The sequence below is a fragment of the Toxorhynchites rutilus genome, chromosome 2, assembly GCF_029784135.1.
Source record: "Toxorhynchites rutilus septentrionalis strain SRP chromosome 2, ASM2978413v1, whole genome shotgun sequence".
Taxonomy (NCBI): Eukaryota; Metazoa; Arthropoda; class Insecta; order Diptera; family Culicidae; genus Toxorhynchites; species Toxorhynchites rutilus.
In genome coordinates this window covers 229,064,968-229,092,122 of record NC_073745.1, presented here as the reverse complement: position 1 = coordinate 229,092,122, position 27,155 = coordinate 229,064,968, and the positions used below count along the sequence as shown (strand labels likewise).

Genomic DNA, 27,155 nt, shown 5'->3' with positions numbered 1-27,155 from the left:
AAAATTAATGAAATCGGGAACAACAGTTCCACGAATCGTCAAAATAAGAGTGGCAGTTGGCACAACAATATTGTTCTCCTTTCTGGTGATGCGCTTGACATCGATCACACCTTGATCGGAAAGCTCTGTCACCAGTTCGGATTCTTTGATGTCCATGACATCGCGACAAGTAACAACACATTTGCGTTGGTTAAGGGTTGGGTGGTAAATCACTTCAATAGGGGTTTCATCAATTAATTTGTTGATTAAGAGGAGCTTACAAATGATATCTTCGTCCTTGGCCGTAAGGATATATTGCGTCCTCTTCTTGTCGTCTCGTTGCGGTCGCGCTGTGTAGTACTTCTTTCCTACAGCGTTGGCGATCGTCTTACTCACGACGAACGGGTTAGCCGGAATCACGTTCTCTCCTGTGGCACGTAGTAACAGGATCTGTAGGTTGCCGTTCAGTGGGTCGGCCCATCTTGGAGCAGTACGTTGGGTAGGTTTACCCTCGTACAAATTTGTAGCCCGGCCTCCCGGAGGCCCGGAGCTACTGGAAGCCATGCTGTTGTCAGGCTATCCCCTAGGTATAGCCGACAAGTGGGTTAATCTTCAGATGAAAACACTGAGAAATTTTGTTGGGTCTTTACACTTGGGGATGTGTCCAGAAATTCGAACTTTTTTAGCAAGAGCACAAAACCACCAATTATCGCGAATAAACTTTCGAAATTATTTTAAAACTGTTTTTCCTACTGTCACTTCACTGTCAGTATGCGCGTGTTATTTCTTTTTTTTTTTTTTAATTATAACTAGAGATCACTACAATCACTACAAAATAATTGGCAACACTCCCCGGAAAAAGGGGGCGTGGCGTCAGTGACGCCCTAAAAAAAGCGCGCTTCTCCGGTTTGCCGGTAAGCGCCCGCTCTCCACGGTCGAAACGAGCTATTGCCTTTTCCCGCTCTCCTTCTGCTGCCACTTAAAGATAATTAAAAATAACTCCTTCGGAATCGCCAGGGGGAGACGTCCTAGTCCGCTGTCCAAAACGCCAAACTGCCGAGCTGAAAAAAACGTGACCTTCTCGGTCGGAGGTTAAAATCAGTATGATGTATTTTTTTGCCATCGCTCCCTTTTAAGGCTCATTCGTTTGTCTCGTTGGACTCGCCCCTCTGGCTAAGTCTGCCGATTCGTCTCTATCCTGTGAGTGTGTACCGCTAGAGTATAAAACACGCGGACCCCAAAAAAATATCTTCATTCTTTGTGTGGACACCGACTGGACAACATCGTTGCTGGACGGGCTGGACGGCGAGGGATCGAGTGCCTTTCTCAAGGCAAGAGGGCGGAGGTGGTAGCGCTGGAGTAGAATACAGTAGAGTTTTCAAAGGGCCTTTCTCAAGGCTAGAGACGAATGAACTGCAAAAGTTTAAAGTCTCTATAATACAATACCTTCCTTCCTTCCGTAACGATCATTCTCATTCAAACCGTACACCACATCGGTTCGCATCAAAACACTTCAACAAACCAACCCAAGCAGCCATGTCTGGACATGGAAAAGGAGGAAAAGTGAAGGGAAAGGCAAAATCCCGCTCGAACCGTGTTGATCTGGAGTTCCCCGCAAGGGTAGCTAGGCCGAGCGCGTTAGTACCAGTGCACCAGTCCACCTAGCCGGCGTTATATAGTTTCGGCCGCCGAAGTGATCGAGTTGGCTGGTAAAGCTGCTCGCGACGATATGAGAAACCGCATTCAGAACAGAACACATCAAGACAATAACAGGCAGTTGCAGCGAGTGGCGAGTGGCAAACGCAATCGCAAAACGGCATCAGGTAGCAGAAGAAAAAAGTTTGTTCTTTATACAAACTGCTTTGGTGGCAAATCCAGAACAAGTTTCATAATTTGTTTGCCAGGATATGATGAGTATGTGAATTTGGCAGTTGTTCTGAGCTTATTGATTTTCATCAATTCTTAAATTGCTTCTAGATTGAAAGTACAGTAATTTACACTTATCTCGACATTTAGCTAATTGGACGGACCTGTAATGCGACATATTTATTTGGACATTTTTGTAAACATAGAGTTCGGGGTCCAAATTATGACCCCACATTGAAAGTCGACACTGTACCACTGTCATCGCAAATGTTCAATTACAGGTTAAAATTACCTCCAATCCGACACTGAGTGGTGATAATGCGACGTGCCATTGAATGTTATTTACTGTACAACATGTCACAAAGCTGGATGGGAAGAAATTTTCCAACTGTGAAAGCTGTGGCGAGTGGCAAATGCATGTAATTTACTGAACAATATGTGACAAGTCGAATGGGAAGAAATTTTCCAACTGTGAAAGCTGTAGCTAAACAGGAAGGTTTAACCGAACAAGATGGGAATATCGAGTGATAACAAAAACACAACACCAAAGGTTCTTTTCAGAACCATCAACATATTCATAAAGAGTAAACAGTAAACTAATCCATTTTTCAGGTAGATAGGTAAGTATTCACGTAGGAGAAGAAAATAAAACAATATATTTAAAATATATATTTAACAAGCTGTCCCCTTTGTATAGTCCTACGTCACTCCGGTTATGTCCCCGACATTACCCACCCGTCTTTTTTATATAAGTCGCCATACATTGGTGGCTTGAAACTACTAGGAATATAAACACTTCCCATTATTTAGCGCTATTCTCAAAAGAAACGCTTATGTTAATATAACTGGCCTCGAAAAAAGTTGCATTACTTTCTCATGCTCGAGAGAAGCGCAGCTGTCACTCTTAGTGGAGGTTTTGCTACTGGCAAGCGAAACCTAATCACACACAAAATTCCAGAACGACATTTACTTTCTTGGTGACTAAACAAACGAAATAAACTCTTTTTTGTTAATAACAACCTCGAAAACAGTAGCAATGCTTCATTTTGATCAATATTAGCGCAAATGTAATCCTAGTTGAAGGCAGTTTTGCGATTGGCACAAATAACTTATAACATTCCAGTAAGACATTCAAGATGCTTGGTATTCCCCAAATAATTTTTTGGCGCTCAGCTCACCGCCTGATTCGCCATAACGTCAGTTTAATGCATTGATGCATTCTCAAAGGCACCATCGATGCGAATTCGCTGGTGAGTTTGTCAAGAGCAACCGCCTTCACCACCAACGGGGGAGCTTGATTTTAGTTGCTGCCTGGGTAACAGCGTTTACATTTTCGACCGACGCGCCGAAATCGTCTACTTTGCTGTTGTTCGATGCTGTGTCACACTCGCGAAGGCTCGGTTCAGTGTGAGCGCTTCTGCCGGATTTACAATCCTTCACAATGAGCGCGATTTTCTCTAACGAAAAAAAAATATATTCGTCAACCAATCAGAACGAAGCGCGAGATCACTCATGGCAGTGCGAAAAAAGATAGAACTTTCCAAGCTTTGGCTGCGAAAATCGCGTAGCTTTGACAGGAACCACTACATGCATCAGACAGTACGAACAAGACATGCTAGAAAGGTGGAACGATATATCGAAATAATTGTTCTGTTCTATACAGATGAGACACTTCTATAAGTGAGAATTGAGACAAACACCTATTGTAAACGTTTTGCTGCATTATCAAAATTATGTTTAAATTTTTTTGATTATATCCGATTGAATTTGTTATCTTTCTAATTACGAACCATCTGAAATCACATTCTTTACGCTATGAACGATTTGTTCCACCAATCTAGTACCACCTTGTTCATGTTGTTTTGATCTGTTTCATTAGGTAAGTGTTGATTGATAATAGAAGACATTTATTTGAAATGTCGATCTCAATGTATCCCTTTTCAAAAGAAAAATTAATAGACTTGGTAGAAGAAATGCCAGAGCTATGGTGGATTAACTTGAAAAGCAATCGAGATAATTGTGCAAAACAGAGGATGTGGGAAGAGATAGCGAGCGCATTTTCCGACCTGAGTGTAACTGGTAAATATTTGTTGATATTTTTTTTATAGATTCAATTATCTAATTTTAGCTTCCCCTTTCCACAGGTGGTGCGTATTGCGCTAAAATTTGGAAAAATTTATACGACTGCTGGATTAAGGAACATGTATACTTGAGAACACATAAAAGCGGGGACGGCCAGAAAACGAAGAGAAAAAGGTGCTGGTACGAAAGGTTGTTTTTCCTCCAAAAAATGTGGTAGAGATGATGGGCCCACAGAGTCAAATCTAAATTATTCCGACGAATCGAACTCAATTAACGGTACAAGTCGATCATCCGATTCAAATTTGTAAGTCTGAAAACACTTTTTTTTAACACTAAAATGATTTGTAAATTTAAAACTTACAGTCAGAACATTTATATGGGAGATACCGGCATGGAGCATCTAGAAGAACATCTTGAGTATGAAGCTGAAGATCAGGATATGTTCGATGTTTTCCCTATAATATCCTACAGTCCAGAGACCGTTCATTCAAATATAGGGGAAAATGACATGGCTCCTAGATCAACTCGTATACCCCAGGCAGTGGAGAATGATCTACAGAAACAACGGCAGGATCTTGTAAATAGAGCTCAAAAAGAAGCAAAAAAAATCAGAGAGGAAGACAGATCAAGGTGTAAGAAAATTAAAAATGCGAACGAGAAAACAGATAAGTCCCTGGAAGTGGCTTTAGTGGCATTAGCTAGAGAAGATGAGCCTGAGATATTATTTTTGAAAAGCTTTGGTCCATCTTTGATTAAATTGAATGACGAAGAAAAAGCCACAGTTAAGTTAGCCATAGCGAAGATTTTTTTTTTGGCGGATTGCAAACAATTCGACAACCCTATGTTCAATTTTTAGTCGGTCTTAGATTAAAGCGCGATTCATATACATCCACTTGCCATTATTATCATTAGTATTGTTAATTTTTGCATTCAGATAAGTTTCAATGATCTTGTAATAATATTGTTAAACAAGCCTCTGATGAGTAGTATAATGATGAGAAGTACAAAAAATCTAGAATAATTCGTAATTTTATCATAATTACTGAAGATCATTTCTATAGCTTCAGTATATTTCAGCATTATGCTGAAAACTTTCTGTTCGGATCGAACAAAGAAACTTCCTTGTTAATCGACCTTTAATTATTCAGCCGATCAAAGCTGTAATTTATTTTATTATATTTTATTATTATTTTAAAAAAAATACATTTAAGATACTATTTTCCTTACAATTAGTGTTCCTTTAAATTCTTAATTCCTCTTCCTTTCTTCCTTCCTCTATATACTCTCTACGTGTGGATCGACAATTTGTTTTATACGTTGGCTCCAAATACTTTTCCGTGTGAAATGTTAAATTCCTGTTCGTTGTATCTGTGCCATAAATATTGTTTCAAAGCTTGTAAATTTAATTTGAATTTATGCTTACAAGATTTCTATGTGTAATGTCCTGAATTCTATTATTTTCGTATCTAATTCAGCTCCATAGAAACACTTCCTTTTCATAAATTTCCTACTATCAATAACATTCCACTTGTATAGTATTTCTTTATTTTCTTCTTCTGGCAACTCTATCTCTCATTCTCAACCTCTCTCCTATCTCTGTCAACTTTGTTTGTTTACAAACATATCCACCCTTGTGGCACTTCACATACCGTGCGGTAGTAGATCTGCAGTGCTCCCAACATATTCCCCGACCCGTAACCCTGGTCCGGAAGTTATGTCCGGTTCGGTGTTACCAGCTTCTAACTCCAGCACGGCTAAGTTCACTACAGCACGCTTGTATCGCTTAGTTCTGGTACGCACCCATGCCTGCCGTATACGTCCATCGCTAGACACGATGGGTTCTTCTACTATTCCGCGGACCCAGCACTTCCGGTTGTTGCCTTCGACAATATACACCAAGTCGCTCGCTTTCAGTGGTTTCGTTTCGCCAAACCACTTTGTGCGTTGATTCAATGACGGAACATACTCTTTGATCCAGCGTTGCCACAGCTCACTCGCTAACTGTTGTGATCGTTTGTAGGTATCTCGAAGAGCCTCAGCCGGATACGGGGGTGGAATCGCTGCGTTTCGGAGGCTGGATGGAGGGCCCCGCAGGAAATGATTTGGCGTCAACGCTTCCATTTCATCTGATTCTTGTGACACGTACGTAAGCGGACGTGAATTTATCATGTCCTCTGCTTCCACGATGCACGTCTGGAGAATCTCATCAGTAAGTCGTTTACCATCATCTAGGGCCTTCAAAATTTCTTTGGTTGAGCGAACCAGTCGCTCCCACACACCCCCCATATGAGGTGCCGCAGGTGGATTGAATCTCCACTTAGTCCTCGCATTAGTGAATTGATCTGCACAATCGAACACGATGTTTTCAAGCAGCGCCAATAACTCTTTACTAGCCCCTTGAAAATTGGTACCGTTATCGAAAATAAATTCGATCGGCCAGTCTCGACGACAGATGAAACGGCTTATCGCCATCAAGCAGGACTGCGTGGTTAACCCATGAGCCACCTCTAGATGCACCGCTCGCGTTACCATGCATGTGAATAATGCTATCCAGCGTTTTTCTTTGCGCCGTCCAACAACCACTTCAAATGGTCCCATGTAATCAACTCCCACGAAACTGAATGGTCTGAGATTCGGAGTCAATCGCTGCACTGGCAACGGAGATTCTCTAGGAACTTGAGGACGATTACGATGAACTTTGCACCAGATGCAAGCCGACGATACCTTTCTCACCACTGCATCCACATGAATTACGTGAAACGACTGCCTGAGTTTGTTTTTCACCGCTAGTCGATATCCATGACCACACCTCTCATGAAGGTTTTGGACAATCAGATTGGTAATCCTTGAGTTGTCTGGTAAAATTACTGGAAACCTTAAATCAAACGGAAGATCTTCTGCTCGCTCGCAGCGGCCTTCCATTCGAATCAAGCCATTTTCGTCGATTAGCGGAGTCAGCTTTTTCAGTGGACTGGATTTCTCTAACGGAAGCCATTGATTTATTGGTCTATCTTTATTTCGTTTCAGCACCTTCAGCTCGTCGATGAAGCTTTCCGCCTGTGCCATTTTTAGCAGACAATGTTCTGCCTTTTCATACTCCTCTTGTTGCAACGGTACACGTATGCAGGCCATTGTATTCTGCTTCAACGCCTTCGCCTGTCGTTCCGTTGGTTTCAATGTCTCAATCGGTAACCCTTTGGTCTTTCGTTTGCAATTCGAGATGAAGCGAAATACGGGCGCGATTGTCCGAACGAGCACGTTCCACTTGGAAAAACGCGTTGCATCGATTAGAATTGCTTGTCCTTTTGTTTCGTGCAATAATAAGTGGATACGAAGTTCTTCTGTTGTGTTTGCTGGCGGTAGTTCCTTTTTTGGCCAGTTCTGCTCGATTTCGTATAAAAATGTGGGTCCTCGTACCCACACACTGTCGGAATGCATCTCCGGATCTTTACCCCATTTCGTTAGCTGATCAGCCACATTTAGTCTAGTCGGTATCCAACGCCAATCGCTCACTTTAGTTATACTGAGAATCTCGCCAATTCTGAAACCGACGAACTGCTTGTACCTCCTCTGATCTGACCGAATCCACGAAAGGACGACACTAGCGTCAACCCAGAAGATGACTCTGTGAATCGCAAAACTGTGGTTTTCATGAATCGTTCGTAATAGTCGTGCGCCAAGAACTGCTGCTAGTAGCTCTAGGCGCGGTATTGATACCTGCTTTAGTGGAGCCACCTTAGAACGACTCATCACCAATGCGCACCTCACTTCGCCCTTAACAATCGCTCGAAAGTAAGCCACACACCCATAGGCCTTTTCGCTTGCGTCAGCTAGTATATGTAACTCAAGACCCTCTATCTCGCTCGATTTGGCCCCGCTGAAATAACTTCTTGGTAGTTTGAAGGACCCGATATTCTGCATTATATTTATCAGACATCTCCATTTCTCTAGCGACTCCGCATCGATCTTCGTATCCCAATCACAGCCAGTGCGCTAGAGATCTTGTATTAGCATCTTTCCCCGTACGGTGACGGGGGTAAGGAACCCCGTTGGATCAAATTGGGCCATTACGAAGCTTAGTACAATTCGTTTCGTTGGACATTTTTCGCTATCAAGAAACTCCTTGTACATTGTATTCGACGCGGTGGCGAAACAGAAGCTATCTTCTACAGACTCCCAAACAATGCCTAACACACGCTCATACTCTGTACCTTTATCCCGATTAAAATGGACTGCAGCATCCGAATTACGTTCACCTAGCTCCGATAACAATTCCTTCGAATTTGACACCCAATTTCTGATGTGAAAACCACCTTTTGAATGCACATACTTCACTTCCTTGGCCCGCTGGATCGCTTCCTCTACCGAGTCTACGCTGTCGTAATAATCGTCCACGTAGTGTTTCTCACGAATTGCTGTCACTGCATCCGGGTACTTCTCCGCAAATTGTTCCGCATTGAGGTTTTTGACAAATTGCGCGGAACAGGGCGAACACGTGGAGCCAAAGGTGGCCACATCCATCACGTACACCTGAGGTACTTCTCTTGGGTCAAATCTAAATAAGAACCGTTGCGCTTGCTTATCTTCCACACGAATTCGGATTTGATGATACATTTCCTGGATGTCTCCGCCAAATGCAATGGGGCGTTCTCTGAACTGGCAAATAACCTTCGGGAGTGGTACCAGCATATCCGGCCCCTTCAACAGTTCCGTGTTCAAAGACACTTCTTTGACCGACGCCGCAGCGTCCCATACCAGACGCACCTTTTGTGGTTTACGTGGATTCAAAACCACGTTCACTGGAAGATACCAGACCGACGAGCCCGGTGTCTGCGCTTGTTCTGCGTCGGTAATTTTGTGGGCGTAGCCCTTCATTTGATAATCATTGATCTGCTGGTAAACATTTCGCTTCAACGATGGATCTCTCTCCAGCTTTCGTTCAAGAGCCTTCATTCTCCGCAGGGCCATCGGGTAGCTGTCGGGAAAGCCCGCTCATCCTCTCGCCATAGCAGCCCCGTTTCAAAATGCTCTCCTATCCGCTTAGTCGTAGCTTGCAGAATCGTTTTCGCACGCTGTTCTTCCTTTGGTTCAGGAATAGGGAACGACGAAAAATTAGACTCCTCTAACATATATTGGTTGCGCATTAAATCGTGCAACTCTTGATTACTCACTGCTGTGACTGTATGCAAATTTAGGAAAGTACTGACGCTCGGCTTCCGCTTCTCTGGACCATATACCGTCCAACCTGTTCTAGACCGCACAGCAATGGGCTCGTTTTGTTTGCCAACCCGTGACTCCAGTGGTGCAAAGAGATGTAGATTATCTAAACCGATCAATATCGCAGCTTGCCCTGTTGGAAAATCATTCACAGGGAGTCCAGCTAAGTGTGGATACCGCTTCACAACATCTGAAAAATGTGTGTCTTGTTTTGGAAGCAAAAGCTCTGATACAGTGCGAACATTCTCTAGTGGAATCTTTTCCTTTGATCCTTTTACCGACAGCATTAACTCGACTTTACGGGAATTATTTTCGAAACGATTAATGTTTCCCGTCCACGTAACAATGAGCGGCTCAGGTTCCTCTTCCGCCTTTAATCGACATGCAACATCTTCATCGACCAACGTGGTAGACGAACCTTCATCTAAAAACAGGAACCTCTATATCTAAAAACAGGTTATATCTATGGTATAACCGCAAGGGTGACGTAGGACTATCGTTGATTTAGAGATCATTTGTTTGAAGTTGAATCTAAATCCATTCTGAATGAATGAATAAATGAATATTTGGGGGACTTCGAAAACGAGAGCGTTACGTTGGAGGCACAAGGTTTTATGCATCCAATATAGGATACGAAACCTTGTTCTGAAGACTAATCTTCAGAAGCTAACCTGCTAACTGTACTTGATTGACAAATCACAAACCCAAATGTATTATATGGATATTTTATGGATAGAAAACATTAAAATAAACTCTTTCGCTTGAATGTAATTTTTAATTCCAAGGGGAACTGGCAGATTATTTTCCAGCAACGATTAGATATTTCCACATTTTCCTCGATACTGGAAGCCAACCAGTGGTTAATACTAACTCGATAACCATCTGTTAATAGTACTTGATTGAACATTTTTGGTCACAGTGTTACATGGATAGAAAACATTCAAATAAACTCTTTCACATGAATGTATTTTTAAATTCCCAGAGGAACTGGCAGATTATTTTCCAGCAATGATTAGATCTTTCCGGAACTTTCTCGATGCTGAATGGCATCCTAACGGAAAGAGTTCTGCGCGTGTATGTGTCGATCCTTCGCCGTCCACCTCCTCCAGCACGTTAGGCAACGATGTTGTCTTGTCGATGTCCTCACGAAAAATGAATGTGTCTCACCACCAGAATATCGCTTAAGTATGCTTTTTGTGTGTGATTGAATCGAGAGAAGGTGTGGTTTACGATGGCAATTTGGAAGGCAAACTAGAGGGGAATGAACTCTCTGAGCTCGGAACCTTCGGCGACTGAGCAATAATCGATTGCGGGCGCATACAATATTGGATACGGAAATATCCTACTGATGGGGAAGAATAATCTTCTGAAGCTATCCTGTTAATTGCGATTGATTGAAAAACCACAAAACCAAATGTATTTGATCACAGTGTTACATGGAAAGAAAACATTCAAATAAACTCTTTAACATGAATATATTTTGAAAATTCCCAAAGGAACTGGCAGATTATTTTCAGTAACAATTAGATATTTCCACATTTTCCTCGATACTGGAAGCCCACCAGTGGTTAATGCCAACTCGATAACCACCTGTTAATAGCACTTGATTGAAACATATTTGGTCACAGTGTTACATGGATAGAAAACATTCAAATAAACTCTTTCACATGAATGTATTTTTAAATTCCCAGAGGAACCGGCAGATTATTTTCAGTAACGATTAGATATTTCCACATTTTCCTCGATACTGGAAGCCCACCAGTGGTTAATGCCAACTCGATAACCACCTGTTAATAGCACTTGATTGAAACATATTTGGTCACAGTGTTACATGGATAGAAAACATTCAAATAAACTCTTTCACATGAATGTATTTTTAAATTCCCAGAGGAACCGGCAGATTATTTTCCAGCAATGATTAGATCTTTCCGGAACTTTCTCGATGCTGAATGGCATCCTAACGGAAAGAGTTCTGCGCGTGTATGTGTCGATCCTTCGCCGTCCACCTCCTCCAGCACGTTAGGCAACGATGTTGTCTTGTCGATGTCCTCACGAAAAATGAATGTGTCTCACCACCAGAATATCGCTTAAGTATGCTTTTTGTGTGTGATTGAATCGAGAGAAGGTGTGGTTTACGATGGCAATTTGGAAGGCAAACTAGAGGGGAATGAACTCTCTGAGCTCGGAACTTTTGGCGACTGAGCAATAATCGATTGCGGGCGCATACAATATTGGATACGGAAATATCCTACTGATGGGGAAGAATAATCTTCTGAAGCTATCCTGTTAATTGCGATTGATTGAAAAACCACAAAACCAAATGTATTTGGTCACAGTGTTACATGGATAGAAAACATTCAATTAAATTCTTTCACATGAATATATTTTGAAAATTCCCAAAGGAACTGGCAGATTATTTTCAGTAACGATTAGATATTTCCACATTTTCCTCGATACTGGAAGCCCACCAGTGGTTAATGCCAACTCGATAACCACCTGTTAATAGCACTTGATTGAAACATATTTGGTCACAGTGTAACATGGATAGAAAACATTCAATTAAACTCTTTCACATGAATATATTTTGAAAATTCCCAGAGGAACTGGCAGATTATTTTCAGTAACGATTAGATATTTCCACATTTTCCTCGATACTGGAAGCCCACCAGTGGTTAATACCAACTTGATAACCACCTGTTAATAGCCGCGCGTATATGTGTGTGTAGCGATGTCTTCCCAGGGAACCGTTTGTGGCATCACTCTCCTCCTGATAGATTCCCTTCTGGCCTAGGGTGCACAAACAGGCTCTTGGTGACACCGTTCATCCGCGCTTTCATGATAAATAAAGAGCTTCACCGCAACAGCGACAACATGCTCCAATCGTTGTTCAATTAGAACTGAGTGGATTTCCGAGCGCCGCTCGCTTATATACCGATTGGTGATTTCAATAGCCTGTTTTGAAAGCAATTTTAAGACTATTGAAACAAGTTTTTGGATCAAAAAGTAACAAGTATATAACGCGTAGATATTTTATCTTTCGAATGAAGTGTTTATCATACCATTTCGTTCAGTTGTTTAGGAGCTATTAACGCTCAAAATCTCGGTCTCCGGCGTAACGCTTTCGTTTTCGAAACTTTGATTTTACACCCCGGTATAGAAATGAAAGACGTAGTCCTACGTCAAAATGCCAGAGTATCGTATCGTTTGCTACCAAAGTGCAACGTCACCGGTGCCATGCGAAATATAACCGACCGATCTGCCCCTCTGTGTGCGTTGCATTCTACTTTCTGTAGCTGCACGGATTCTTCCACGCGATGTAAAAGTGTGTGATGATTCGCTCTGCAGTTCTTTACCGTACACCGTATCTTGGAACCGCAAGGTTTGTCGCCATGTTTATTTAGACAGAGGCTACATAACCTTAGTCTCTCTACAGCTCTCAACCGTTCTACGATGTTCATCTTCCTGAAGTCGTCGCAGTATCTAATCCGGTGATCAGTTCGCTGACAGATCCAGCATGGTTTGTTTGCCTTTTCCTGCTGCATTCCCTCATCACTGTCCGTCGCCGAATCATGTAGGTGTATAAACTCGTTCTTCTTTGCAGATTTATTCTTCGAGTATCGCGCGTAATCGTTGTCCAGTGACGAGTAGGCCGCTGCTTCGGAGGCGACGTCACCGATCCCTGTTATGTAATCAGTGAACAATCGTAGTGGTGTTCCCTTCTTACCACGTTTGAACTCTACCCACTTCATCTGATAGTCTGGTGGCAGTTTTTCAACAAGTTGCTGCACCAAAAGCGGGTTGCGAAGATGATCACGAAGGCGGGTTGCCTCTAAATGATCACAGAGTTGCTTAACAGTTATGCCGAACCTCACAAATGATTGCAGATTATCTGTCGTCGGCGTTGAGGCGTTCTTTACCTTCTTCAGCAACATTCCCAACAATTTCTCTGGCTGGCCAAATAACCTGCGCAAATCTCGAATAACTTCCGGCACTGAACCCGGAAGTATCAACATGCTTCTCACAGCATTCAGTGCTTCTCCTCCCAAACTGTTCATCAAACGTTCAAGGTTTTCAATATTTGAATAACCGCAAGCCTCGGTTGTATTCTCGAAGCAGCTTATAAAAAGCGGCCATGTTTCCGGATCCCCGTTAAATTTTGGTAGGTTGCCGTATATCACTTTCCTCGTAGCAATCTGCTCACGAGTTAATTTTAAGACTTGACCCCCCGTTAAACTGCGATCTCTACCAACCTCGCTCTGAACCAACAAATTTTCGCCCTCACATTCTTCTTCATCACTATCAGACTCGTCTTGATCTACTACGCATTCTTTAACTGGTGTTTTTGATTCTTCAAAACGGTGGCTTTGGAGTTTCAAGTCATTACATTTAACGTTGACCATCGGCTTCCCACCCTTACTGTAAGCTCCACGTACATCTCTTCCCCGGGATTCCTCAGCGTTCTGATCTTTTAACCAATCCTTCACTTTCTGCTCCGACGCTTCAGCTACCGCAGCTCCTTCTTCCACGACTGATTGAACTTTCTGAAGACTGTTATTCATTTTACACCGAATCTCGTTCCGCTGCTTAAAGAATGCTTGTTCATCTGCTAACTGTGTTTCTAATAGCTCCTGTTCTTGTTTAAGCTTTTCTGCCTGCATCAAGCGTTGCGCTTCAAGTTCCCTCTTGCGTATATTCCGTTCCATTTCCAACTGCTTTCCGTTCCATTCTATCTCTCGACGTAATCTAGACTCACGGATTTCCATTTGCTTCGCAAATGCTTTTTCACGCGCTAGCTGTTCCTCCTCAAACTGCTGCTCAGTTAGGTCCGAAACAGATCCATTGCCGCGAACAGAACCCGCATCACTTCTCAATCTACTTTTGCCTTTATTTGATCGCGTCTTCACAGGCTTAGGAACATTAAGTTGTTGAACGTTAGATGCAACACATCGCAAACAGAGCCAATCAACCTCAGCGATTTTCTCATCCACACCAGCGCAAGAAAAATGGGCCCATTGCTCACAATTCTTGCATTGTACCCAGTCGATATCATCCGACTCACCTTTGCTGCAATATACGCATACTGAACTTGCAGTGGGTGGGGCCTTTTCATGACCCACATCGTCTTTAGTGTTACGAGATGTCATTGCGAAGAGTAATCAAATCCGAACTAATTCTTTGATTTTTGTTCGGATCGAACAAAGAAACTTCCTTGTTAATCGACCTTTAATTTTTCAGCCGATCAAAGCTGTAATTTATTTTATGGTTAAAAAAAAATACATTTAAGATACTATATTCCTTACAATTAATGTTCCTTTAAATTCTTAATTCCTCTTCCTTTCTTCCTTCCTCTATATACTCTCTACGTGTGGATCGACAATTTGTTTTATACGTTGGCTCCAAATACTTTTCCGTGTGAAATGTTAAATTCCTGTTCGTTGTATCTGTGCCATAAATATTGTTTCAAAGCTTGTAAATTTAATTTGAATTTATGCTTACAAGATTTCTATGTGTAATGTCCTGAATTCTATTATTTTCGTATCTAATTCAGCTCTATAGAAACACTTCCTTTTCATAAATTTCCTACTATCAATAACATTCCACTTGTATAGTATTTCTTTATTTTCTTCTTCTGGCAACTCTATCTCTCATTCTCAACCTCTCTCCTATCTCTGTCAACTTTGTTTGTTTACAAACATATCCACCCTTGTGGCACTTCACATACCGTGCGGGATAAGATCTGCAGTGCTCCCAACACTTTCTATTAATCCATAGCATCTTTTGAATATCGATGTTATTATTACAATATTACTGTTAAGTGGATTCACATTCAACATCCACGTCACGTTCACGTTCCATCACGTCACGTTGCGTCAAATATTCTCCCATGCAATTCTTATGGAAACATTCACATACACCAGCGACGGTAAATCGAAGTCGAAGGCAAGTCGAAGTTGCCGTTGCCGGTGTATGTGAATGTTTCCATAAGAATTGCATGGGAGAATAATTGACGCAACGAGATGTGATGGAACGTGAACGTGACGTGGATGTTGTATGTGAATCGCACTTAACTGTAATATTGTAATAATAACATTGATATTCGAAAGATGCCATGGATTAATGGAAAGTTTTCAGCATTAATGCTGAGATATACTGAAGCTATAGAAATGATCTTTAGTAATTATGATAAAATTACGAATCATTCTAGATTTTTGGTACTTTTCATCATTATGCTGCTCATCAGAGGCTTGTTTAACAATATTTTTATAAGATCATTGAAACATATCTGAATGCAAAAATTAACAACAATAATATAGATAATAATGGCTAGTGGTAATTATACGGTAATTCATGAATATGGAACAACCTTTTGATTATAAGTTTTTTTTTTATTTTGATTAATGTATTCCTTTAAAAATAGTTTATCGATCCTTTAAATGCTTTCCATTCTTCATTAATAATAGATTTTCAATAATACTTACATATTTGTAATAATATTTTAATAATATCTGAGATCTATTTCAGATCAATTTACAAAGATGTTTCCAATAATTTAATTAGTCTTCAAATATCTCATAAAAATTAAACACTGTTTTTATTTGAATAACAACGCCGACATCCATCATATATATTTTTATTAGTGATAATGGTTAGATTATTAAAAAGAGAGAAATATAATAAAAAAACATGTTTATTTTCCATTCATTCCTCGTTATGCACTACTATTAGTCACTGGTATCTTCCTCCATTGCCACTTTACTGAACCTGGTCCAAGGAAAGAGTCAGTAAATTTCTCACGAACAGCATTAGCCTCAGTAGAAAAGTTACGAGCACATATCCTCAAAGATGAAGGAAGTCTTCGAATGGCATCAGATTCTGTTGTGTCTTCCCTCCACTGTCCTGGAATATACTATCCAGTGCAATCATAAACATCTGCTATATTGGGCGCAATGTAATTGCGTTGTGAAGGTCGTTTGCGCATTTAATTTATTATAAGGTAATTGTGCAAGCACACAGTCGCCCTAATCATATTTTTCGCTAAATCTTTTCGAGCAGCAATTGGCTTTCTATAAATTCTCCATCGAGAAGCGAGAATTCCAAAAGCGTTCTCCACCACATTCCTGGCTCTGGATAAACGATAGTTGAAATTTAATTTGTCTGGAGGTAAGAATTCTCCTCCGTATGGTCTCATAAGATTTGTTTTCAATTGAAATGCTGCATCACCAACCATAGTGTATGGAAACATTTCATTTGTACCAGGTAATACAGAAGGAGGTGGGATTTTCAGTGTATCTTCCCTCAAAGCCTGTCCAAGCAGAGATGAATTGAACACTCCTGCGTCATTATGTCTACCATCTGCTCCAATGTCCACTATTACAAATTTATAATCTGCAGAAACTAAGGCCAAAAGTATTAGACTGTGATGTCTTTTGTGATTGAAATATTCTGATCCAGAGTTCGCAAAAGCCTGTAATTGAAAAAAAAGTTATTGGATCAAAGGTAAAAGTGCTATTCCAATTCAATCATACCTGTACCATGCAATGTTTTCCATCTAGAGCACCAATACAGTGTGGAAAATTCCAGCGAGTCTCAAATTCTTCCGAGATTTTCCTCCAAGTTTCTTCTCTGGGTTTGTCGAACACTATTGTTGATAAAATGTTCCATAGAACGGAACATGTTTCGAATACTATGCAACTGATTGTTGATATTGCCACACGGAATAAATAGGACAACGAGGTCATGATATCACCGGACGCCAAATATCTGCACAGGAAAGGTAATGAATATTGCTATGCAAGATATGCATCAGATCATAGACAGAACATACCTCAATGTGATACATAATCTTTCACCGGGAGAAATTGCCTCACGTATGGAAAATTTTTGTAGTCCACATTGTACTAAAGACAGAAGTGCGTCAAACTGAGCAGGGTACATTCGAAGAAAATTATAGAACATTTTGGGGTCTGTTTCACGTAAAGATGGAACGAGCTTCAACCAAGCTCCTTGTTCTCGTCTTTCCAGAAAAATTGGCCTGACCCACCATACTCTAGGTATTCTAGAAGCATTTATTCTCCGCCTTTTTCTCACTTCTATCAACAATCGGATTAAAGCTTGACGTCGATTCATTTTTTCTCATAAAAATAACTGGTTTGCACACAACAATAACAAATAATGAAAATAATGAACTGTCATTGGCAGTTAGATTGCAGGGATGAAGGTTTGACAGACAGATTATGACAGATTATTGCGCGATATCACGCACCATTGTAAAGACGTGCATTGAAAAATATCGCTAGCGAGAAAATCGTATGCGAATAAAAGCCTGCATTTTAAAGGAAGCATTCTCACTACACCAACATCGCGTGCAGCATTAGATGATGCTTGCCTCGAAATTTTATTGCCCCTGGCAATGCGTTCGTTTTTTGCAGGGCTCGAAGCTGTCTTCCTCTTCTTCTTGCTCATCACACACTACGCGAAGCGTCCAATTTACGACGCGGGAAGAAAAACACACGATACGAATAACGCAAAAAACGAACAGAAAAACAGGAAGTGGGTTATATCTATGGTATAACCGCAAGGGTGACGTAGGACTATCGTTGATTTAGAGATCATTTGTTCGAAGTTGAATCTAAATCCATTCTGAATGAATGAATAAATGAATATTTGGGGGACTTCGAAATCGAGAGCGTTACGTTGGAGGCACAAGGTTTTATGCATCCAATATAGGATACGAAAAACCTTGTTCTGAAGAATAATCTTCAGAAGCTAACCTGCTAACTGTACTTGATTGACAAATCACAAACCCAAATGTTATATATGGATATTTTATGGATAGAAAACATTAAAATAAACCCTTTCGCTTGAATGTAATTTTCAATTCCAAGGGGAACTGGCAGATTATTTTCCAGCAACGATTAGATATTTCCACATTTTCCCCGATACTGGAAGCCCACCAGTGGTTAATACTAACTCGATAACCACCTTTTAATAGTACTTGATTGAAAAATATTTGGTCACAGTGTTACATGGATAGAAAACATTCAAATAAACTCTTTCACATGAATATATTTTGAAAATTCCCAAAGGAACTGGCAGATTATTTTCAGTAACAATTAGTTATTTCCACATTTTCCTTGATACTGGAAGCCCACCAGTGGTTAATGCCAACTCGATAACCACCTGTTAATAGCACTTGATTGAAACATATTTGGTCACAGTGTTACATGGATAGAAAACATTCAATTAAACTCTTTCACATGAATATATTTTGAAAATTCCCAAAGGAACTGGCAGATTATTTTCCAGCAATGATTAGATCTTTCCGGAACTTTCTCGATGCTGAATGGCATCCTAACGGAAAGAGTTCTGCGCGTGTATGTGTCGATCCTTCGCCGTCCACCTCCTCCAGCACGTTAGGCAACGATGTTGTCTTGTCGATGTCCTCACGAAAAATGAATGTGTCTCACCACCAGAATATCGCTTAAGTATGCTTTTTGTGTGTGATTGAATCGAGAGAAGGTGTGGTTTACGATGGCAATTTGGAAGGCAAACTAGAGGGGAATGAACTCTCTGAGCTCGGAACTTTCGGCGACTGAGCAATAATCGATTGCGGGCGCATACAATATTGGATACGGAAATATCCTACTGATGGGGAAGAATAATCTTCTGAAGCTATCCTGTTAATTGCGATTGATTGAAAAACCACAAAACCAAATGTATTTGATCACAGTGTTACATGGAAAGAAAACATTCAAATAAACTCTTTAACATGAATATATTTTGAAAATTCCCAAAGGAACTGGCAGATTATTTTCAGTAACGATTAGATATTTCCACATTTTCCTCGATACTGGAAGCCCACCAGTGGTTAATGCCAACTCGATAACCACCTGTTAATAGCACTTGATTGAAACATATTTGGTCACAGTGTTACATGGATAGAAAACATTCAATTAAATTCTTTCACATGAATATATTTTGAAAATTCCCAAAGGAACTGGCAGATTATTTTCAGTAACGATTAGTTATTTCCACATTTTCCTTGATACTGGAAGCCCACCAGTGGTTAATACCAACTCGATAACCTCCTGTTAATAGCACTTGATTGAAAAATATTTGGTCACAGTGTTACATGGATAGAAAACATTCAATTAAACTCTTTCACATGAATATATTTTGAAAATTCCCAAAGGAACTGGCAGACTATTTTCAGTAACGATTAGATATTTCCACATTTTCCTCGATACTGGAAGCCCACCAGTGGTTAATACTAACTCGATAACCACCTTTTAATAGTACTTGATTGAAAAATATTTGGTCACAGTGTTACATGGATAGAAAACATTTAAATAAACTCTTTCACATGAATATATTTTGAAAATTCCCAAAGGAACTGGCAGATTATTTTCCAGCAATGATTAGATCTTTCCGGAACTTTCTCGATGCTGAATGGCATCCTAACGGAAAGAGTTCTGCGCGTGTATGTGTCGATCCTTCGCCGTCCACCTCCTCCAGCACGTTAGGCAACGATGTTGTCTTGTCGATGTCCTCACGAAAAATGAATGTGTCTCACCACCAGAATATCGCTTAAGTATGCTTTTTGTGTGTGATTGAATCGAGAGAAGGTGTGGTTTACGTTGGCAATTTGGAAGGCAAACTAGAGGGGAATGAACTCTCTGAGCTCGGAACTTTCGGCGACTGAGCAATAATCGATTGCGGGCGCAAATCGATTGGATACGGAAATATCCTACTGATGGGGAAGAATAATCTTCTGAAGCTATCCTGTTAATTGCGATTGATTGAAAAACCACAAAACCAAATGTATTTGATCACAGTGTTACATGGAAAGAAAACATTCAAATAAACTCTTTAACATGAATATATTTTAAAAATTCCCAAAGGAACTGGCAGATTATTTTCAGTAACGATTAGATATTTCCACATTTTCCTCGATACTGGAAGCCCACCAGTGGTTAATGCCAACTCGATAACCACCTGTTAATAGCACTTGATTGAAACATATTTGGTCACAGTGTTACATGGATAGAAAACATTCAATTAAACTCTTTCACATGAATATATTTTGAAAATTCCCAAAGGAACTGGCAGATTATTTTCAGTAACGATTAGTTATTTCCACATTTTCCTCGATACTGGAAGCCCACAAGTGGTTAATACCAACTCGATAACCACCTGTTAATAGCACTTGATTGAAACATATTTGGTCACAGTGTTACATGGATAGAAAACATTCAATTAAACTCTTTCACATGAATATATTTTGAAAATTCCCAAAGGAACTGGCAGATTATTTTCAGTAACGATTAGTTATTTCCACATTTTCCTCGATACTGGAAGCCCACCAGTGGTTAATGCCAACTCGATAACCACCTGTTAATAGCACTTGATTGAAACATATTTGGTCACAGTGTAACATGGATAGAAAACATTCAATTAAACTCTTTCACATGAATATATTTTGAAAATTCCCAAAGGAATTGGCAGATTATTTTCAGTAACGATTAGATATTTCCACATTTTCCTCGATACTGGAAGCCCACCAGTGGTTAATGCCAACTCGATAAACACCTGTTAATAGCCGCGCGTGTATGTGTGTGTAGCGATGTCTTCCCAGGGAATCGTTTGTGGCATCACTCTCCTCCTGATAGATTCCCTTCTGGCCTAGGGTGCACAAACAGGCTCTTGGTGACACCGTTCATCCGCGCTTTCATGATAAATAAAGAGCTTCACCGCAACAGCGACAACATGCTCCAATCGCTGTTCAATTAGAAGTGAGTGGATTTCCGAGCGCCGCTCGCTTATATACCGATTGGTTATTTCAATAGCCTGTTTTGAAAGCAATTTTAAGACTATTGAAACAAGTTTTTGGATCAAAAAGTAACAAGTATATAACGCGTAGACATTTTATCTTTCGAATGAAGTGTTTATCATACCATTTCGTTCAGTTGTTTAGGAGCTATTAACGCTCAAAATCTCGGTCTCCGGCGTAACGCTTTCGTTTTCGAAACTTTGATTTTACACCCCGGTATAGAAATGAAAGACGTAGTCCTACGTCAAAACCAAACGACGATATCCAAGTTGGATTACCACTGGTGGTGTCCAATCTTAGATCGAAGCGCAGCGAAAGCAAAGTGAACTGGATTGCTCAACAGTCCGATGCCGAATGAAAGTTTGCCAGACCCACTGTTTACACTCTAGGCAAGTATTCCCCTTCATTATTCTACTTTTCTTTTGTTCACGGAGACTTTAAATCCTACGATTTCCCCTCCGTTGGTCGTCGATAAGTTGCTCGTTATTGACAGCTCTGTTCGGGGAAGCACACAAATGGACAGAACAAATGTATAGAAAATGGAAACGCTTAAAGTTTTCATGAATTTTAACCATCTACAAACCAGGGGAATCTAATGTATAGCATATTGAACAAATCTTACGGAATTTCCGATTCGTTTAGTATGTTAATCGCCAAAATCCGTTAGCGACAAAAATAGTTATTAACGTTAACTTTATTTCATAAAAACGTGACCTGTTTTCTGATTTGGCACCCTTAATGAAAGACGTAGTTCTACGTCAAAAATATTTAGTTTCTAAGTAAAGTAAACTTTCCTAGTATTTACTTGAATCCGTATGAATGAAAGTTTACTTTACTAATTTCATTTTAACGCATGTTCGAATTCGAACATAGTTTTTACTTTCTTAAACATCTGTCAACTGATTGTTTAGGTTTCGTTTCAAAATGTATAGTTTGGGTCCCTATCTCGTTAGGGCGATTACACATTATCCGGTTTCAAAAAGCGCCGCTGGGTTTGGACGGATAACCGGATAACAATGTGAAAGAGACCTCGCGCTATACAAAACCGTACATCTTTCACATACACATACATGCATTTGTTTATACAGTGGTTTGACAGGTGAACATTGCTGCAAATATTTCTGCTACATACAACTGATTGCTGTTAGGTGGCTGGCTCAATTCGACAGCCCACAATTTCCAACTGCCAACATTGTATGGGGAAATTATTTTCCCCACCACAAGTTGCTATCGGCGAACAAAAACTCGAACTGCACTCCACGCAATGTCGACAGTAAATACAAAACGGCGGAACAACCGGCACAAACATCAAAGAATCCTTCTCTTCATTCAAAATACAGTTCTGGTAGAACTACATATATTCACATGAAAACACTAGGTATATAAAACTTATATTCATAATGTACAGTTTCACAACATTACAACTTGTATTCATTTAACAAAACATCCGATAAAATATTTAATTTATTGTTGATTCCATAGTGAACGATTCGGAAGTATCTGCTCGGCAGAATAATAAAATCATTTCCGCTTACGCTTTGCTGAACGCATATCTGTGCGATGTTCTCGATCGCTATCGGCAGCGGTGAACTCCCCAATTCCCTTGCGCATCTTTCGCTTCCCGATCGCATATGAGTGAGCGAAGATCAAGCATCTGTACCTTGTTCTTATTACCTGTGGTACAGCTGCACCGAGCTGATCGAACCCGTGTTTTCTGAATTCCCACCATTGTTTGTGAGCACCCTCTCATGATGTGCCTTTTGGGGATGGGTCATGAACAAATTGCATATGAAAAATCTTGAAACCACAGCTGCTGCTGCAACCACGAGCCTGCTCAAATTTGCGTTTCTTGGAAAGTACATATGAATGTCGAAGTTTGGCACGGCCAAAGTGAGTGCAGGCCTCGCAGGCGCACATCAGGACGGTGTTTTTAACGATAAGTGCCGTCAGAGCGGTCAAAGGTGTAATAAACCTTTCCGCCCCATTTCAAAATACGTTCGCAAACCTTTTCCGTAATTTGCAGAGCGCACACGTTCATCTTAGGCGCATCTCGTTTTACAATGATTATCACAACGACGGCAACGTAAATTTGCAATGATAAATGAACATGAAAAACTTACTGGACAAAAGACTTGGCTGTCATCAACAGTATTACAAAAACTAACTTTTGTCCAGTTGCTGTGTACTCATTCACTCACTAATTTATTTTATTTCTAATCATACACAAACAGCATGATTTATTTCACACGCTCTGTTGCCACATACTTTTTTAACAGTCTCAGATAGTTAGATAAAAATGAACAATTTTTTATGAGCCAATTATAATAACATTGCCTAACAAGCCAGGGGCACTACTTATTTATATGTATTATCTGTTCACTTCCTGTGATCATCTTGAAATTTGCGTACGAAAGGATGTGTACCCATCCATTTATTCTAGAGTGTTTTTTTTGTTTCAGCATTGTAGTAATAATGCTTTGCGATTAAAATTACATCATACATTTCTTTCAAACGCTATTCATCGCTGCTTCCGCGGATCCTCGTCCAGAAACGCGCTCAGCCGCAATTTCTCGAGGACGTATTCCTGGGGCAGAAGCAGCTTCTCGAGCGCATTTTGCATCAACGCATAGCGGATGTCCAATAGCTGGGTGATTGCGTTCTGACAGAGTCGATGCTTCAGCGTCGGGCAGGGAAACATCTTGATCACCGAGCACAGATCGGTCAGTTTCGTCTTGAATTCCTCGAGCCAAGCTTTAACCACCTCTTCGTCGATCGCGTTCCGGGTCAGGTTGAACTGTATGAAATACCGAATAAGAATATTAGAAGAGAAACTATTTTGGTGTGTTCAAGTTAACAAACACTCACAAAGTCGCTCGAAATCTGCCCCTTGATGGAACAGTTGAAAATTTGTTTGACATTCTAGAACTCGTTCAGTATCGAATTTAAATGATGGAAGTTTTCTGTGAGCAAAACAAAAACAGAAGTTAATCAATGAATTATGAATAATTTGTCGCTGGCATTACCCACCGTTGAACACAATCCATGGCAAAACACTCCATGATGACCTCGTGCGCCTGTGACCATTGCTTCGCTTTGAGCAGAAATTTATTTTCGGCATCCATATCACTTGCAACTTTTGAAATGATTTCAAAATAAACAAACGTCAATAGCACACACATACTAATACATGGGACGAAAAATTGCCTGAATCGTACTAATACTCACAGACATGACAAACAACTGTCAATTCGCGTTGATGGTATTTAGTTTCGTGTTTTGCTTTTGGGAAGTGACAGTAAAAATAAATTTTTAGGTGCAATTAACACATATACAAAATAAAAATTATGAATGAAAATAAACATTTTTTGTAATAAATATATTTTATGTAATATAGCAATACGTTCTTTCGCAAGTAGTGAAAAAACCCTGAACAAGAATTGTGTTTGATACTGATTTCATATTATAATTATAAGTTTTGGTGAAAACATCAAGAACGTTATACAAACATAATTAAGTAAGAATCAGTTCCACGTGTTTTGAGTAATCAAATAATTTGAAGTGAAAATTTTCATTCAAAGCTTGAACAACTTAAAACTGCCTTATGGTCTGAGAATGTTTTTTTTTTTTTTTTTTTCCAAAATATATATTTTTATTAAGGCTCATATGGCGTCAGCCTAACGGGGCCGGGAGTTCAATATTTCGACAATGTTTGCCTTATAACTATGTTAGTAATATGTAACCGATTACTCGCGGTTGGCTCGAGGTTAGTATTACAAGTGTTTTCGTAATTGTGATGTTGCTGTCTCCAATGCTCTGTACCTGTGCCCGACACGGGATACTTCCTTTTGGGATGCAGCTGACCATTAATCAGCAACGCCCCCTAGTCTGTACCCCATATCTAGCGTGGTGCGTCTTCTCGACTCGAGGAATCCAGGATAGGATGGTCACTAGCCGGCGCAAACATCAGCTCGTGTAGAGTTGTCATGAGCGATACAACCTTTGGCTCTTGTTGAATGATCAGTGGACTGCACAACCTTTGGCCCGTGTATCTGTAAAGAGTGTGAGTGCGCGACTAAGTAAAAGTTTATAGATCGGATAGGAGGGATATGAAACAGGGACACAACGAAGGAAACATCATTAAACGTTGACATCGGCGTTTCTGAGGAACAGGTATAGATGAAGCAGAAGATCAGGATCACGGCTACCTAAGATATCCCGGACGGGGATATCCGATTGTCTGCCTTTTGCTCTCAGTGCTCTAGAGAGCTGTCTGAGTCTTCTGAGACAAGTCTGAGAATGTTATAGAGAATGATTTGCTTTCCCAAACTGATGTCTCCACCAGATGTCGATACAATACTACTGTCATCGCGTATAATGCTTGTCCGGTATAGAATAGTGTCGACGTCTGGTGGAGACATCGGTTTGGGAAAGCAAATCATTCTCTATAAGATTATCACACCTCAAGACAGTTTTAAGTTGTTTAAATTTTTAATGAAAACTTTTACTTCATATTATTTGATTGGTCAGAACCTGAGGTATTGATTCTTCCTTAACCATTTTTGTATAGTTTCCTTGATATTTTAACTAAAACTCATCATTGTAATATACAATCATTATCAGACACAATTATTGTTCAGGAGGTTTCCCAACTTGCAAAAGAACGCATTACTTTATTACATAAAGAACACATTTCATGAGAAGAAGTTAATTTTCATTCATAGTTTAAGTTTTTATTTTAAGATATGTGTTTAATGCACCTGAAAATCCATTATCACTATCATTTCCCAAAAGCGGAGCACGAAGCTCCATGCCATGAAAGCGAATTGACAGTTGTTTGTCATGTCTGTTAGTATTAGTACAATTCAGGCAATTTTTCGTCTAATGTAATAGTATGTGTGCACTATTGACGTTTGTTTGTTGATTTTGAAACCAGTTGATAATTTGCAAGCGATATGGATGCTGAAATTTTTATTTCACTTCTTCAACAACTACCAGTGTTGTGGAACTAATTCTGTGATGCAAGTTTCTGCTCAAAGAGAAGCAATGGTCACAGGTGCACGATGTCATCATTTAGCATATTGCCACGGACTGTGTTATTAACGGTGAGTGGTGTCTTTTGACAAGCAGATCGAGTTATTTAATTGACTTCTATTTTTTGTTCACAGGCAACATCCCTTATCTGAAATAATTATTGAACGAGTTCGGGGATGTCAAACAAATCTTCAATCGGTTCATGGAGGGGCGGATTTCGAGCGGCTTTATCGAGCTGAATGAGAAGGTTAGTTTTTGTTAATTTGAACACACTAAAAATAATTCTCTCGTCTAATATTCTTTGGGTATTCCAGTTTGACCTGACCGGCGACGCGATCGACGACGAGACCAAGGCACTCCAGCCAAAACTGTCAGATATGTGCTCTGTGGTCTAAATGTTCCAATTCCCGACGCCAAAGCATCGGTTCTGTCAGAACGAAATTCCAGCTTATCTGATTCGGTCATTCTTTGCCCCGGATCCGCGTATTGATAGCTGTGATGCGAATTGGGCTCGAGAAGCTGCCCATGCCCCAGGATTACGTGCTCGAGGAATTGCGGCATATGTAGAGCTCGTTCTTCGACGAGGATCAGCGGAAGCAGCAATGGAATAGTGTTTGAACGAATTATGTTATTTTATTCGTAATTTGTTTACTGTATTAATGAAATAAAAAAAACTCTAGAATGAATGGATGTGTATACATTCTCTTGTAGGTAAATTCCAAAATAATCACAGGAAGTGAACACATTATACATATAAATAAATAGTGCCTCTGGCTTGTAACGGAATGTTATTATTATTGGTTCATCAAATTGCACTTTTATCTAACCGTGTTTCTGAGACTGTTGAAAAATTATGTGGCAACAGAGCGTGTGAAATAAATCATACTATTCGTGTATGCTTGGAAACGAAATAATTATGCGTACGAATGAATAAACCGCAGCTGGACTAAAGTTAGTTTTTTAAACGTATTCTGAAGTGGGGCGGAAGTATTCACGATAGGTACGGTAAGAACGCCGTTATGATGCAGGATGTGTGTAATGTCCGTGAGGCCTGGTCTCACTTTGATCATGCTCATGGTGTGCTACACTCCAACATTCGGCCTTATGTGATTTCCAAGGAACATACATATAAGAACGCTCGTGGTTGCCG

At 40.2% G+C, this 27,155-nt stretch overlaps 3 protein-coding genes and 1 long non-coding RNA gene across 5 annotated transcripts; 1 reads left to right on the top strand and 3 right to left on the bottom strand.

The window, feature by feature from the left end:
* Positions 1-5,568: 5,568 nt before the first annotated feature.
* On the bottom strand, positions 5,569-7,848 carry LOC129766717 (uncharacterized). Its single transcript, XM_055767316.1, has one exon. It carries the CDS (start codon positions 7,846-7,848, stop codon positions 5,569-5,571), a length of 2,280 nt encoding a protein of 759 aa, XP_055623291.1.
* A 7,992-nt stretch (positions 7,849-15,840) lies between these two features.
* On the bottom strand, positions 15,841-17,402 carry LOC129771431 (uncharacterized). The gene is made up of 3 exons (XM_055775060.1): positions 16,970-17,402; positions 16,671-16,905; positions 15,841-16,609 (listed from the first exon to the last, which is right to left on the bottom strand). The coding sequence occupies exons 1-3, from the start codon at positions 17,269-17,271 to the stop codon at positions 16,124-16,126; spliced, it is 1,023 nt and encodes a 340-aa protein (XP_055631035.1). The 5' UTR covers positions 17,272-17,402; the 3' UTR covers positions 15,841-16,123.
* Positions 17,403-23,145: 5,743 nt separating this feature from the next.
* LOC129771051 (nuclear pore complex protein Nup98-Nup96-like) lies at positions 23,146-24,116 on the bottom strand. 2 transcript variants are annotated; one of them, XR_008742266.1, is made up of 3 exons: positions 23,998-24,116; positions 23,840-23,934; positions 23,146-23,768 (listed from the first exon to the last, which is right to left on the bottom strand). XR_008742266.1 is itself a non-coding variant. In XM_055774336.1 (2 exons), the coding sequence occupies exons 1-2, from the start codon at positions 24,056-24,058 to the stop codon at positions 23,493-23,495; spliced, it is 333 nt and encodes a 110-aa protein (XP_055630311.1). In that variant the 5' UTR covers positions 24,059-24,101; the 3' UTR covers positions 23,146-23,492. The 2 variants fall into 2 exon arrangements, 1 of the variants encoding a protein (XP_055630311.1); XM_055774336.1 differs by lacking the exon at positions 23,840-23,934 and having other exon boundaries at positions 24,002-24,101.
* A 1,659-nt stretch (positions 24,117-25,775) lies between these two features.
* Positions 25,776-26,594, top strand: LOC129771054 (uncharacterized). Its single transcript, XR_008742269.1, has 3 exons — positions 25,776-26,076; positions 26,140-26,252; positions 26,320-26,594. It is a non-coding gene; the product is annotated as an uncharacterized LOC129771054 (long non-coding RNA).
* The last annotated feature ends 561 nt before the right edge of the window (positions 26,595-27,155 follow it).

Excerpts from the sequence above, each read along its gene's own strand:
- LOC129771051 (XM_055774336.1), bottom strand. The coding sequence starts at position 24,058 with ATGGTCACAGGCGCACGAGGTCATCATGGAGTGTTTTGCCATGGATTG. Across the intron at positions 23,769-24,001 it reads GCCATGGATTGTGTTCAACG|TTCAACCTGACCCGGAACGC; the intron begins GTGGGTAATGCC and ends TATTTCATACAG.
- LOC129771431 (XM_055775060.1), bottom strand. The coding sequence starts at position 17,271 with ATGAATCGACGTCAAGCTTTAATCCGATTGTTGATAGAAGTGAGAAAA. Across the intron at positions 16,906-16,969 it reads AGATTATGTATCACATTGAG|ATATTTGGCGTCCGGTGATA; the intron begins GTATGTTCTGTC and ends TTTCCTGTGCAG. Across the intron at positions 16,610-16,670 it reads GAAAACATTGCATGGTACAG|GCTTTTGCGAACTCTGGATC; the intron begins GTATGATTGAAT and ends TTTCAATTACAG.
- LOC129766717 (XM_055767316.1), bottom strand. The coding sequence starts at position 7,848 with ATGCAGAATATCGGGTCCTTCAAACTACCAAGAAGTTATTTCAGCGGG.